The sequence below is a fragment of the Quercus robur genome, chromosome 2, assembly GCF_932294415.1.
Source record: "Quercus robur chromosome 2, dhQueRobu3.1, whole genome shotgun sequence".
Classification (NCBI taxonomy): domain Eukaryota; kingdom Viridiplantae; phylum Streptophyta; class Magnoliopsida; order Fagales; family Fagaceae; genus Quercus; species Quercus robur.
In genome coordinates this window covers 88,595,108-88,610,305 of record NC_065535.1, presented here as the reverse complement: position 1 = coordinate 88,610,305, position 15,198 = coordinate 88,595,108, and the positions used below count along the sequence as shown (strand labels likewise).

At 33.2% G+C, this 15,198-nt stretch overlaps 1 protein-coding gene across 1 annotated transcript; it reads left to right on the top strand.

Annotated features, from left to right (window-relative positions):
• Window positions 1–1,478: 1,478 nt before the first annotated feature.
• Window positions 1,479–5,394, top strand: LOC126715667 (putative leucine-rich repeat receptor-like serine/threonine-protein kinase At2g24130). Its single transcript, XM_050416399.1, has 2 exons — window positions 1,479–4,122; window positions 4,920–5,394. The coding sequence occupies exons 1-2, from the start codon at window positions 1,575–1,577 to the stop codon at window positions 5,321–5,323; spliced, it is 2,952 nt and encodes a 983-aa protein (XP_050272356.1). The 5' UTR covers window positions 1,479–1,574; the 3' UTR covers window positions 5,324–5,394.
• Window positions 5,395–15,198: the final 9,804 nt, after the last annotated feature.

Sequence of the window (15,198 nt, the reverse complement as noted above, 5' to 3'; positions counted from 1 at the left end):
ACCTTGAGAGATGTCTTGTTCATTGTTTAGAATACCTAAACCAGAGCATCAATTTAACCATCAGAGTGTCCTTAGCCGAGAATCAATCTCATGAAGAGGGCTTACTCTTTCTTTGCAAGAAAAATCGAGCCACCAACCATCCCTTTTCTTGTGATCTTCTCCTATTCTTAAATCCACCTCCGAAATTATATATATGCACACGCACCATGCATGCAATAAGGGGTCATGGAGGATTATTGTTATCAACTAGCATACAACTATATATGTAATCACTTAGAGAATATTAACATTCAGGGAAAAAAAAAAAAAAAACTATGACCTTAGAGTAACTTCACTTTGTGTTTAATTAGTTTTCCTTTTTGTCTTTTGTCCTTACAGTTAGTTTTCTACTTCTAAATTTACAACCACATCAATCTCTTTCAGTAGGTTAGTTGCATGGTGTGCTACATCTTTGTGAGTGCAATGCATGATACCCAAATGAAATGAGGTATGGATCATCTTCTGAACTGACAACAACGTAGTGCTAAAACACATCACTCTCAGACGACAAATGTGCCAAAACCAATACCCCCAATTAATGCCAAATCACCGTCCCTAAGCGTGCCTATTATGCTACATTATCTTCCTAAACAGCACATCATCCACTAAATTAGACCAAACTCACCACTCACAAAGAAAGCCATGTTCTTCTATTCTTCAATTAAAAAAAGAAAAGAAAAAGGAAACCCACGTATTTCACAAAGCACAATATTATCTGATATTAATGATTGGTTAAATTTAGAGACACATTCAATTGCACATATTCCTTTTGGGAATATAAACGAATTTCTATATATGTGAAAGGCAAAAAAATATAGAAAAATAATACACACACAAGACAATCATGTGACACAAGAAATTACTTGGTTCGGTAATTTGCCTATATCCACACAGTGATTTCATTATTTTCAAGATAAAATACAAGATGCAGCATTATAGTTTTTCTTTCTAAAAAGGTACACAAAACTTTAATATGAAACAACGGCATTTATATCCCATACATAGGATTCATAATGGGCTAAAAACTGGCCAAAATTTTTTAGGCATGAGCTGACCAAGTTTTAGAAAATCTCCCATTAAAAAACCACAACAATTTATATCGAATTGGCTCATAATTCGAATCAAACACAAATTAGGCTCCACAACCCAAACAACTTCATACACTCCTTTAAAATTGTGTTTTTTAAAACATGACTTCAATCTAAATTGTTATTAAAAAATTTCAAAAGAGTATGTAGGGAATGTGTGAAACAATGGGTGTGTCATGTGTGATAATTGTTACTCTTAATGGGTACGTGGGCAAGTGCTTACATGTACACCACCATTGCATTTGCTACGCGAATCTTAACGTTGCTTATGTGTCTTGCCATAGTTCCAAACTTGTTTTGTGGCTATAAATATATCTCCTCCTTCAGCGGCAGTTAGGCGCAAAATATTAGAGTTCCCAAAGGGTTCAAATTTTTTGTAGCATTACAATTCCTTCTTAACATTGGACACACATACATCTTTCCCTCTCCTTATAAATCAATACCACAATGCGTTTTTGTAAATTTTTCATGTACAATTTCCTATATTTGGTCATTGTTGTTTTGTTTGGTGTCTTTGGTGAGCAAAATTCTCAGCTTATGAATGACAAAGTAGCATTGCTTTCTTTCATGTCAGAGATTTTTTCAGACCCTGGAAACGTCCTTGAGAATTGGAACTCTTCGGATGTTCACGTTTGCAACTGGGCAAGAGTGAGCTGCAACAATGCAAGTGACAGTGTCACAGAGCTTATTCTCAATGCAACATGGCTAAGTGGCACTATTTCCCCATCACTAGCCAATCTTTCTTCCTTGACTGTTCTTGATTTGTCAATGAACTTCTTTGAAGGTCCTATTCCAAAAGAGTTAGGCTCTCTCACTCAGCTTAAACAACTCAGCTTGTCATGGAACTTTCTTGAAGGGAAAATTCCCTACCACTTGGGATTTCTTCACAAAATGGAATATCTTGATTTGGGAAGTAACAAGCTTCAAGGTGAAATCCCAGAATCACTTTTCTGTAATGGGTCTTTATCCCTGAGGTATATTGACCTTTCTAACAATTCTTTCAGTGGAGAAATCCCCTTTAAGAATGAATGTGGGCTTAAAAATTTGAGTTCTCTTTTGCTTTGGTCGAATAGGCTTGTGGGACATATACCACGGGTCCTTTCAAATTCCACACGACTTAAATGGCTGGACTTGGAGTCTAATATGTTAACTGGGGAGTTACCGTCAGAGATTGTACGTGGAATGCCAAAGTTACAAGTACTCGTTTTGTCCTATAATGACTTTGTTAGCCATGGTGGTAACAACAACCTAGAACCTTTCTTTGCTTCCTTAGCAAATTGTTCTGACCTCAAAGAACTCCAATTGGCGGGAAATAACCTTGGTGGGGAAATACCTCCCATTATTGGTGATCTTTCTACCAATCTTGTAAAGCTTATTCTTAGTGAGAATCTTATCCATGGATTTATTCCACCTCACATTTCAAATCTTGCGAATCTTACCCTCTTAAACTTGTCGAGTAACTTATTGAATGGTTCAATCCCACCTGAACTATGTCAAATGGGAAAGCTAGAGAGGGTTTACTTGTCTAATAATTCACTCTCGGGTGAGATTCCGCCAGCTCTTGGCAATATTTCCCATCTAGGTCTTCTAGATTTATCGAGAAACAAGTTATCGGGTTCAATTCCAGATAGCTTTGCAAACCTTCCCCAGTTAAGAAGACTCATGCTTTATCAAAACCAGCTCTCAGGAACTATATCTCCAAGTTTAGGCCAATGTGTCAATTTAGAAATTCTAGACCTCTCTCACAATAAGATTTCTGGGGTGATTCCTAGTGAAGTTGCAGGGTTGAGGAGCTTGAAGTTATACTTGAATTTGTCTAGCAATCACTTATATGGGCCTTTACCATTAGAGCTTAGTAAAATGGACATGGTGCTAGCTATAGATTTATCCTATAACAATCTCATTGGCACAATCCCAACACAACTCAAAAGCTGCATTGCACTAGAAAGTCTCAACCTTTCACATAATTTTTTGGAAGGCCCCCTTCCATTTTCAATAGGGCAATTGCCTTATCTTCGAGCACTTGATGTGTCTTCGAACCAATTGATTGGAGAGATACCGCAATCTTTGCAGAAGTCCTCTACTCTCAAGAATGTGAACTTCTCTTTCAACAAAATCTTTGGAAAAGTATCTAACGAGGGAGCGTTTTCATTGCTCACCATAGACTCTTTCCTTGGAAATGATGGCCTTTGTGGCTCAATAGAAGGCATGCCAAAGTGCTCTATTAGACATTCTCATCTTATGCTTATTTTGTCGGTTCTTCTCTCATTATTTTCAATTCTCATTTTGTGCATATTTGGGTACTACCTTGTACAAAGGTCAAGAATCCAATCACAACTGGAAATATTCAATGGAGGGGACTTGGAGGAGGAAGAGCAAGAAAGGAAAGAGCTCAAGCACCCTAGAATCTCATATAAGCAACTCAATGAAGCCACCGGCGGGTTTAGTGCTTCAAGCCTAATTGGTTCAGGCCTATTTGGTCATGTCTATAAGGGAATTCTTCGTGATAATACAAGAATTGCTGTAAAGGTTCTAGATACAAAGATGGCTAGAGAAAGTCAATGGAGCTTTAAGAGAGAATGCCAAGTCCTAAAGAGGACAAGGCACAGGAATTTAATAAGGATAATCACAATTTGCAGTAGGCCAGACTTTAAGGCTCTTGTTCTTCCACTGATGTCGAACGGAAGCTTGGAGAGGCATCTCTACCCAAGCCATGGATTGAAACGTGGGCTGGATTTGATACAGCTAGTGAGCATATGCAGTGATGTTGCTGAAGGAGTGGCCTACTTGCACCATCATTCTCCAGTTAAAGTTGTACACTGTGATCTAAAACCGAGCAATATTCTTCTTGATGATGACTTGACAGCTTTGGTAACTGATTTTGGTATTGCAAGGCTGGTTAAAGGGGGAGATGAGAGTGCTAATGTGAAGGAAACAATATCCATCTACTCAACAAATGGCTTATTATGCGGGTCTGTTGGCTACATAGCTCCTGGTAAGTATTTTTCTGCCTAAGCTAGAAGCCTAGAATTAAATATAATTATATTTTCCTCATGTGATTAGGTGTTAGTTTTGTAGTTAGAATTCTTCATAGTGTTTATGTATCAATATGGTTACCCTTACATATTTGCTGTATAAAAGAGTATGAGCAAGTCACAAATCTTTATTATATCATTCAGTTCAACACTTCTTGGCTGGTTTGTGCAAAAAAATTATATATGTTCAACATTCTGCACACCAAATGATTTGTCAAAATTAATTAGTCAGCTGGTTTTCCTTCTTAAACATTGAATAGGCCCATACTTCTTAGAAAAATCATCAACAGATCGAGTTCTCTGTAAAGTCGAGTAAAATGATAAGAATAATAATTTAATGAGTTAGGACCTTATTGGTTTAAGCATAGTATATTAGAATTCACTATACTACAAGATTATTTGTTCACAATGCTAGCAATAATTACAACGTAATTTAATGAGTTAGGACCTTATTGGTTAAAGCATAGTATTCACTATACTACAAGATTATTTGTTCACAATGCTAGCAATAATTACAACGAATTGCATGTCTTGGTACCCGTTTTCCATTACACCGAAAGTCTCCTAAGGAAATGATGTATCATACTAGGATAAAATAAATTAAGGAAACTGCTAATGCTATTACTGTTTTACTAAAAAAAATAATTTACAAATTGATATGACAACGATTATGATTGGTGTCACATTTACAACATAATAAATAATTTTTTTTACTATCATACTGATTGTGCTCTTTAATCAATTTATCCAAATGTAGAATATGGATTGGGTAGAAGCGCTTCACCTAAGGGAGATGTGTATAGTTTTGGAGTCCTTCTATTAGAAATCGTAATGGGAAGACGCCCTACGGAAGTTCTTATTGATGAAGGCTCAAGCTTGCATGAATGGGTTAAGAGTCACTTCCCCCATAAGCTGGATCCCATAGTTGAACATGCTCTTGATAGGTGCACCTCATCAGTCATGCCAAAGGAATATACCAAAATATGGAGAGATGTGATTCTAGAAATGATTGAGCTTGGCCTTATGTGCACACAGTTCACACCTTCAACTAGACCAACCATGCTGGATGTAGCCCATGAAATGGGAAGGTTGAAGGATTATCTCTCTAATCCTTCCTCACTGCTAATTAAAGAAAAACCTCCTAATATTGATGGTGTTTGATTTGTTAGAATTATGTGCCTTAAAAAACCAATTTTATTTGATAATAAATTTCTTTTCATATATTATTATTATCTGTATTTTTCATTTTTTAAATGTGGAATGTGATTTCAGCTTTGCAGACAAAAACATGTTGATGGTTAATTAAAGAACCAAAGGCAAAGAGTGATGATTTTTCATAGACTATCAAATTGTCCAAGTTGTGGATATTAACTAAATATTGTCACTTAGAGCCTAAACTTGTTGTGCTGCTATATGATAGGATGATCTACTCCATTATTGAGTAATGACCATAAGCATAGTGGGTAATAAATACATACACTAAACTACATCCAATCAAGAACATCTTATAAAGTGATTATTGCTGGTTAAAACATTGTTCTATCACAATTATCCTACTATCCTCAAACATGAGAGGTTTGCATATACTTATTTATTTATTACGCACATAACTTTGACAACATTAATCAGTAATGCTCCTTTAAAGGTTATATATGGACATGTTGGGTTTTATATATGTGTGTGTGTAATGAGTAAAATATATATGTAGCTCAACAATGAATCCATCAATAAAGGATAAAGTATATTCAATTGATTTTTATATTGGAGTTGCACACAAGACAAAATTGGTTGGTGACATTTTTCAGTTTTCATATATATATATATATATATATATATAATATTTTTAAAGAGTATTAAAAAATTATTTTGGAGTCTAATAGAATTAAGAAATTAAGAAATTAAGAGTTACATAAGTTAGGGACTTGCCAAGGATATTAATCCAATGCTAGTATCTTTTGGGGAGTATAGTGTGGTGGAAGGACAAATATATAAATTTTAATTCCCTAATCTTTAGGAGTCAATTGCAATGTTTTCATGGACATTATTGTAATTTGCAGAAATCCAAAATACCCTCTCAATATGATTGAGAAAATTAAGGAATAATATCCGAAAGAGTTTCAAGTTAAGTCAATCTTCTCAAAAAAAAAAAAAAAAAATTAAGTCAATAGTCTTCTAAAGGCATTAATCAATCATACGGTTGAAGATTAAGATCCCTAAGGATCACATGTCAAATCTCTCTTTTGGCTTTACTAAAATCTTATAAATAATGCATGTCACATTAATAGTTGGTTATCAGAACTAATAAGTGGAATTACAACCATATGCAAAACCCTAAAGGGAAAAAAGAGAAAGATGTAAATAATTTGGAAGACAACATACTTGCGTTGCTAAGAGAGGTACACATCCTATTCTACGTACTTAGAATACATGAATCTTAAATCAAATAGAAATTTTTGTATGTGCTATTACTTCCCTAAATCTCACATGATTATAAAAATGGTTACAAGAAAATTAAAGCTTTAACTGAAATATCAGATTTATTTTTATTTGTGAGTGTTATATATTAATTAATTAATTATATTTGTTAAATTAGTTTATGTAAAGGGACCATTTTAAATATTGGTTCCTCAATCACACATGTTATATATATATATATATATATATATATATATATATTACTTTGATTCTCTTTTGACTGAAATTTTCCCTACAGATCAACGAGCTCTTTTCATCTCAATGTTGCATCATTAATATCCCAACCAACTAAAGATTGGCTTTTCTATTTTTTAGTGTGCGTTTGGCTCTTAATTAAAAAGCCAGTTTATTTTATTATTCAGTTTATTTTTGCTACTATTTATGAGTCCTACTGCATTTTTTGATATTATTCATGGGTCCCACTGTACTATTTCAGCTAATTTTTACATTTATCTAAAATATTTTCAGCAAAAAGTTTTCAGTTTCAGTAAAATAAGCGGATCCCAGACAGACTCTTAATATTGAAGAGATAACACTTTGGAGTTAATATAATCTATAGGAATATCACTTAACTCAACTTAAACTTGTGAGTTTGGATCGAATTATATTATATTAAGGTGTTATTTCCCTCAGCATATAATATTTTAATTAATTAGTGCAATTAGGAAAGAAGGTTGTGAATCATGAATCACAAATCTCTTTTGTTCTACTAGTAAATTTATGTCTTAAAAAATTGCAAGATGTGTTTGTAACAACCCCAGAACGATTTTCATTACATTTGCACTCAGTTCTCCTTTTGCATACCAATTCATAGGAATTACTAAATAAATACCTAGTGGAAGGTGATAATAACACAATATTCTCACTTTATATGATGATACAATCCACTTGAGATCATTTTTATCCCTTATGTAGCACTCGGAGGCCGCTACACCACGATGTATGCTGAAGTAGGTCAAATTGTCCTTCACAAACGATAAGATAGAGGGCTTATAAAAATGAAATATGCAAATGCGCAGCAAATTGATTTTAATAACACACAAAAGTAATGTCAATGTTTATATGTAAACAAACATAAAGATAGAAAACTTAGGCAATTGTGTTTCATGACTAGGTATATAAATATTATGTTATTTCAAATTGTCAATGCTTTTTCGGTTTTTCAACACACAAATAGTAAAAAAAAAAAAAAGAGAAAGTTGCCAATTGCTTGCCTGAAGAATAACTTTTCACCAATGCCCGATCTACTCTGTATTTCTTCTCCATTTCTCACCTCCTATGACCATAACCTACTACCTCTCCATCTTTTTCCTTCAGTTTTTTGTGATTTTTAGAATAAATATGGAAGTAATTTCTTATTTAAAAAAAAAAAAAACAAAAAAAACAAAACCGATGAGAAAGGTATCCGTATATGCATGAAACCTTGATTAGGGAGTAGGAGAATCCCTTTCATGGTGATTCTACGTTAAAAAAAAAAAACATTCTCTAGTTGTAATTACCACTGCCACCATGCATAAAAATACTTGAGGATTATTGCCAAATCTGCTAGCTGTTCTTGCTGCATCCGTAAGATATTAAAAATAATTGTAATAATGATGAAAAAAAAAAAAACCCTTAAGCAAAGGAACTTAATCTTTGACCTTCACGTGTCGGCACTAAATTACAACTGGTATGAAGTTTTGGGAGATATGCAACTGGTTCAGGTGGCTTCATATATATATATATATATATATATAAATAATAATAAGTGACCCAATATTCATAGATTGCAACTCAGCTATGTAAGGTGTCAATTAAATGTTTTGGTTAGTGTAGTTTAGTTGCTTAATCAAAACTTACTTTTGCTACCTTAATATAGCATTTGAAATGTCTCGTACAATTGTATTTTTTGTATTTGGTGTTCTAAATACTAAATATTTAGCATTTAGAACATTTGATACTAGTACTCTAATACTGGATTGACTAGGATTTTTTTATTTTTTATTTTAAAATTTTGTTTTTGTTAAGTTTTTGAGTTAAGTAGTTGATAATTGGGTTAGACTAATTAAAAATGAGAGGGTTTAAGTTTTCGGTAGAGGGAGGCGCAACTCTAAAAAAAATATATATATATATATATATATAAAACCAATAAAAACAATATATTTTTTCTTTGGGCCAAAGGGGCCCGGGCCCCCTTGGGTCCATCTCTGGTGCTGATTCTACATATCGGTCAGTGAAATAATCAATAATTGTAAGTTTATTGTAACTGTCAAATGCATTATATTCACACAAATTATTGCACTTTCGGTGAAATCGTCCACTGGTTTTTTCTCAAAAGGACCAAACTATCCTCGAGTATCATCCTTAATTGTCAAATAAAAAGGGATATGTTAGTCATTCAAAAATAACAACCAATGAATTATGAATGACAATAATGTCAAGAGGGACAGTCCAAAAAATACTGTATCAAATCACTAACCTCATTCTTACATTCTTAAATTATTATAGTTACTCTCCACTCTACTCTTGTTTTACCCACGTTTGATGGTTTTGTTTGCCTTTGTTGTTGTTTCCCATGGATGGTTCACGGGTCATTGAGAGCTTAGGTTCTCTATGGTTCTTGACCAACATTTTTTCATCAAAGAACAAGTCTTTGGATTCAGTCGGTGATGGAATTGCCACACAAGAACGTGTCAATAATGAGTCTTCCAAAGAAGAATCAACCGAACCCATTTCTCCAATCCTTCAAAATCAGCCAAATGAGTTGCCAAATGATGAGAATTTGGACCCAATGTGTCCCAAATGTGGTGAATTTGTTAATGAAATTGAACCCCAGATAGTCAATCCAGTTGAAAATGAAGTGATGGAGCTCAAAATGTTAGCTGAGAAGGAAGAGAGAAGGAAGACAAGGGGAAGAAGCAAGAGAGGCTTGAATCAAAGGAGAAAGATTCTTGGAGAGTGGCTCGAATCGAATCATACTGCAAGCATTTGGTGTTGAGACACACAAATTCTGGTACATAACATGATGCATACTTGTGAACTTTCTATTACTAGGTTAGGCTTAGTTGCAATTGGGAAGTGAAAATGTAGCATAGCCTGTTAAGTGTTAATTGTTCTTTAACACACCATCATCTTGTCTCATAAAGAGTGATGTTAGATTCCAATTAAATTTGGATATGTAAGAGGGTTAAGGAGCTACATAGTCAATTGTAGAGATCTTTAACATGCTTCATATTAGGGAATTGTGAAATGGGTAAGGTAGGACAGTAGGAAAGTCTATGATATATGGCTTTTTCCTGAAGTGGGAACAATGTACAATTGAATCAATAATAAAAGTTTCAGATCCTTGAGTTGGTTGCTTGTGGCTGAAACTTTACTCTCTTTTTGGGTCCTAACCCTCTGAGTTGGGGATTATAGGGTTCCTATTGTCTTATGGTGACTTTGGTTTTAAAGTAGGCATTTTTGGAAAACATTAGTTGGAAAAATAAAAGAGTTGTTTATTGTGGTCTTTTGCTTTCTAGCTCTCATGCAAGATCTATTTTGGTACCATATATATATATATATATATATATATATTTATATAATTTAATAGGAATATAATGTAAAATGCCATTTTTATACTTTCCATTTACTAATATGTCACGTCAGATTTTTGCAAATAAAAAATTAGGTTGTACCACACAGAATCCTTCTCCCTTTAAAAACGTAATATTAATAAATAAAAAATAAAAAATTAATATTCAGTTGTGTAAAACTTAACCCAACGTCGTTTCAGTGAAAGAAGACGCTAATGACTAGACATGGTAAAACGGGTCAAATTTTTTGACCCGATCCGAAAAATATCTGACCCAAAGCAAAAATGAATTGACTCGTGATCCGACCTAATTTTTTACGATTTAATCTGACTCGATCCAAATAACTCCTAACCCGATCCGTTAAAAAAATTCATAATTTTTTTTTTAAAACTTCATCATGATACTAAGTACATAAAACACAAAAAAACTAGGACGGCAGGCCAAACCAATAGGCATAAGGCAATAGCCAATAGTAAATAAATTATTAAATTACAAGAAGACAAAACATTAGCTTTTCCTTTTTACATGCAATTTGCCTATTTGATTTTGAGGTATTCAGTATTCACGAATCCAATAAAGCTTCAGGCTTCAGCTCTGCCTCCACAGGACCACAGAGACTTGACATGATAATAAGACAAGACTTAGACAACACAACCATTAAAAAAAAGAAAAAAAAATCTAATTCAGTTGAATTGACTAGCTTAGCCTGCTGGAGTCCAAACCCAAAATTGTGATTCACAAAACCACATGACACATCCACGGACCACAAGGGTCAAGGGCCAAAGCGGTAAAGCACTAAAGCTTCCTTTGACCTTCTTTTCTTTTCGCACTTTCACACTTTTTCACTTATGAATATTTGTAGTGCTGAATCTGTTATCAACATTGAATAAATTGAGATTTAGGTATAATTCTTATAAAATATTTACTTATTCATCTTTACTTAATATGTTAGGTTTATTTTTAAATCTTTTTTTGTTTAGTTTATCTTTCTAAGTAATCTAACTTTACTATTATTTTAAATGTAATAGGAACACGTGCATTTAAGAAGATTAATAACTTGCTACTTTTCTGGCTAACTTGTTTTGTTTGTTTTAAGATCTATCTCTTTTTAAAATTGTAAACTTGTAATTATATGCATTTTGATAGTGAACTATTAACATTGAAGACTTTTTCCATCATGAATTTATGATTATAAATAATTTTTGTCATGCTCAAAAGTCAAAACTGTCAGAATTGGAAGGATATTAACAAGTGGCATTAAGTGCAATTCATTTGCTTAACTAATTTTATTCATTATTTCTAAACAAGTTGTCATTGATTTGTTTTTGTAATTGAAAAAAAAAATGAAAAATACGGGTCAACCCGACCCGACCCGCAACCCGATTGACCCGTTTAAAAATGACCCCATTTGACCCGTGACCCGTTTGACCCGCCAACCCGATTGACCCGACCTGAACTCGACCTGACCCGCCCGTTTTGCCACGTCTACTGATAACTCCACCCCCACTACTGTCATCATGGTTCTCTTTCCCTCTCTCTCACTCAAATTTCATTCGATCTTATCCATCTCTATTAGACATAGAAACCTTGAGAAATTTCTGGGTTGATTGATTTTAAATCCATTTATTCAAAAATTTCACAACTGCATCTAGCATAGAAATTCTCTTACTTTGAATTCATATTATCTACTCTATTCCCCCCTTTAACGGATAAAAATTTAGGGGTCAAGTAAAATTATTCTAGTTGTTTCCTTCATAGAATGTGATGCTTTAAATTTTTGTGAAATTTGTAGTGGGTTTTTGAGTTTTGATGCTAGAGTCTTTTCCAAATTCCATCGACATTGTCGAATGCTTCTCAACTCGACGGTGAAGATCGAAGCTTCTTGACTTAGCATCACCTATTGGAAGAAGTTTGGTGTTTTTATTTTATTGCTATCGATTTTGCTCAAAATGTGGCTTTTGCTATTTTTTCTGTTCACATGGGGTCTAATTTGCAAAATTGTGCCTTTAGAGCATTCCTATCAAGGGTTTTACAAATTTTAGCATTTAACAACTCAAAAGGTCACTTTATAGCATTTAACACCTCACTTTACAATAAACAACACATCAAAGTTTTTCTATTTTTTACCACTTCATTCAAATATTATTTTTTATGTGTCTCTCTCCTCCTGATGCAATCCAAACTCACACCTCATCTTTCTTCTCATCCCTCAACCTAGCAAACCCACGGCCACATCCACCACTAGCCATTGCCAGCCACCACCACCTAAAACAAAAACAAAAAACCAAACATCACAACTCACTAGCCACGAAATCCACTAGCTACATAACACACTCAACACCACTACATTACTATCATAAATCTGATTAGAACCCACATCCACTACCACCAACCCCTGCAACTGGCCGCCACCATTGGAGGAAAAAAAAAACACAAACCGAAACCACCAAAAACCCACAAATTGGAACCACCACCAGCCACTAGCCACGTTCACCACCACCACCACCACTGTGGCAGCCACAACCCACCACAAAAAACCCAAAACAACCACCATCAGCCACCACCACCACCATTGTGGCAGCCATAACCCACAACAACAACAACAACAAAACAAAACAAAAAAAAAAAAAAAAAAAAAAAAAAAAAAAACCAAAACAAAACAAAACCACCACCGTCATCAACAACCCACCACAAAACCCATTAATATAGACCAACACCACCAACGAAAACAACCACCATCAGAATCACAAGTTACCTCCAAACCAAAAAAAAAGACATAAAACTTCAACACCACCACAACCATTGTGGTTTTCAGTTGTGGATGCTGGTGAAAGAAGAAAAGAGAGAAGAAGTGAAACCGACGAGAGAAAAAGAAAGAAGAGAATAGTGAGAGAGATGAGAGAAGTAATAAAAAATTATTTATTTTATAAGATTTGAGCTACATTAGACTGTCATTTATGATAGTCTACTGTAGCTGAGATGCTAAATATTTTGAGAATAACAGCTTTGTTGTGGTGTGTATTTTGCGGAATGAGATGCTAAAATGAGTTTTTAGCATTTTTCATATCTTTGATATGAATGCTCTTAGCTTTTATGTTAATTTTTTTTTAGTAATAGTGTTTAAAGGGAGAAGGATTCTGTGTGGTAAAGCCTAACTTTTTATTTTTCAAAAATTTGCAAAAATCTAATGGGGCATATTGGTAATGAGTGCTTAATTTTTTTTAAAGTATTTTTTAATAATAAGAAGAGTGCTAGGTTCATAACATTTTCAAAACAAATCATAGGTAATAAGATGTTATTGGTTCTAATTTGAATTTACAACTTAAATTACTTTTTTGCCCACCCATAACAACCTACCATATAAGATTTGTTGTGAAAGTTTTGTAGGCATAACATTTCTCTAATAATAATAATAATAATAATAATTTGTTATATCCAACTTATATATAACTTGAAGTGACAATAGAGAAAATTTGTGGAAAAAAAAAGAGAGAATTTGCAGAAAGAAAGAAAGAAAGAATTTGTGGAAAGAAAGAAAGAAAGAGTGACAAGAACCATGCCACGATCACTAGGAAGAGGGCTCATATATGCTATGCAGGTGAAGGTGGACATAAAAGGACTTACAAGCCTTCGTCCAGACGTAGAGGGCGGATGGTTAGGATCGTCCTTAGATTTCAAAATCAAGGTACTCATTCTGGGATGTTTTTATTTCTTTGTACATAGTCATTTTACTTTCCAAAAGCTTCTATGTCTTTATTTCTTTGTACATGGTCATTTTGATTTATACACATTTCTTTTACTTTCCAAAAGCTTCTCTGTGAGAATTGTGGAGCAATTTCTTGCTTCCTAACTATCTACCATGATGACAATGGTACTGTTAAATATCGCAAGAAGCTATACTGCCAATTTTATGAGGTTAGGTTTGCCTTTTCTTTTTGTGCTGTTGACTTTGCTTTTTACACAATATGCACAAAATTTAGTTGCCATTTCATTGAGATACTCTCATTTTTATACAATCCAGTGCGAAAACTGTGAAGAAAGAACAACACTGATCACTTTCATAAGGTTACTAGACACGCCACTTTTGATTAGCAATAGAAAAACCACTCTACTTTACCAAGTCATCGATGACATGAAAGAGTAGTTTGATCATACTATATATATGTGTGTGTTTAACAAATTGAAAATTAAATGCAACTTATTATTAGTTTTCTCCAATATTTCAATAATTTTTGCCAAGAATTTTGTAACTTAACTGATTGGCACATTTCCAATGGAGACATCATTCAAATCCCCCACCATATGTATAAGAAAAATTATTTCAATAATTTTCCTTGTAAAATATTGTAATATTTAGTAATTTTATAGTCAAAATAAAAAGAAAACTAGTGTAATGATTTGATCATACTATATATGTGTTTACAAATTGAAAATTGCGTGATATAGTGGCTATCATGTTTCATGCCTACTAAAAAATGCAAATATCCTTCATTTTTTTTTTTTTTTTTTTTTTACTTTCTTGATTGTGTGTTACTAATTTTTTTTTCCCTATTTTTTGGACATTGTTTCCAATTGTTGCAAAAACAACTAAATTTTAACAAGAATACCATATATCAAATCAATTATTTCTCACTTATAAAAAATTCAGTTGTTTCTCATATAAATCTTAGAAAAATGATATTAAATTTTCATTATGCTTAAAATAATTAATATAACAAAATAAACATATTTATTCTATTAGTAATCTATCTAATTACATTGAATAAATACTACAATGTTAGTTTTACACACACACACACACACACACACACATATATCTATTACATGTCATTGAAAGGAGTTAGAAAATTTAAAACAATAAAGATTCATTTAAGTGAATTTACAAATATTTAATTTTTATGACTTTTGCGTCAATTGTTTACAAAGCAACTAAACACGAGGATGAATGTTATATTCTAAATTTATTATTATTATTCCAACTAAAAATTATATCTTATATAGAGTTTA

Excerpts from the sequence above, each read along its gene's own strand:
- LOC126715667 (XM_050416399.1), top strand. The coding sequence starts at position 1,575 with ATGCGTTTTTGTAAATTTTTCATGTACAATTTCCTATATTTGGTCATT. Across the intron at positions 4,123-4,919 it reads TGTTGGCTACATAGCTCCTG|AATATGGATTGGGTAGAAGC; the intron begins GTAAGTATTTTT and ends ATCCAAATGTAG.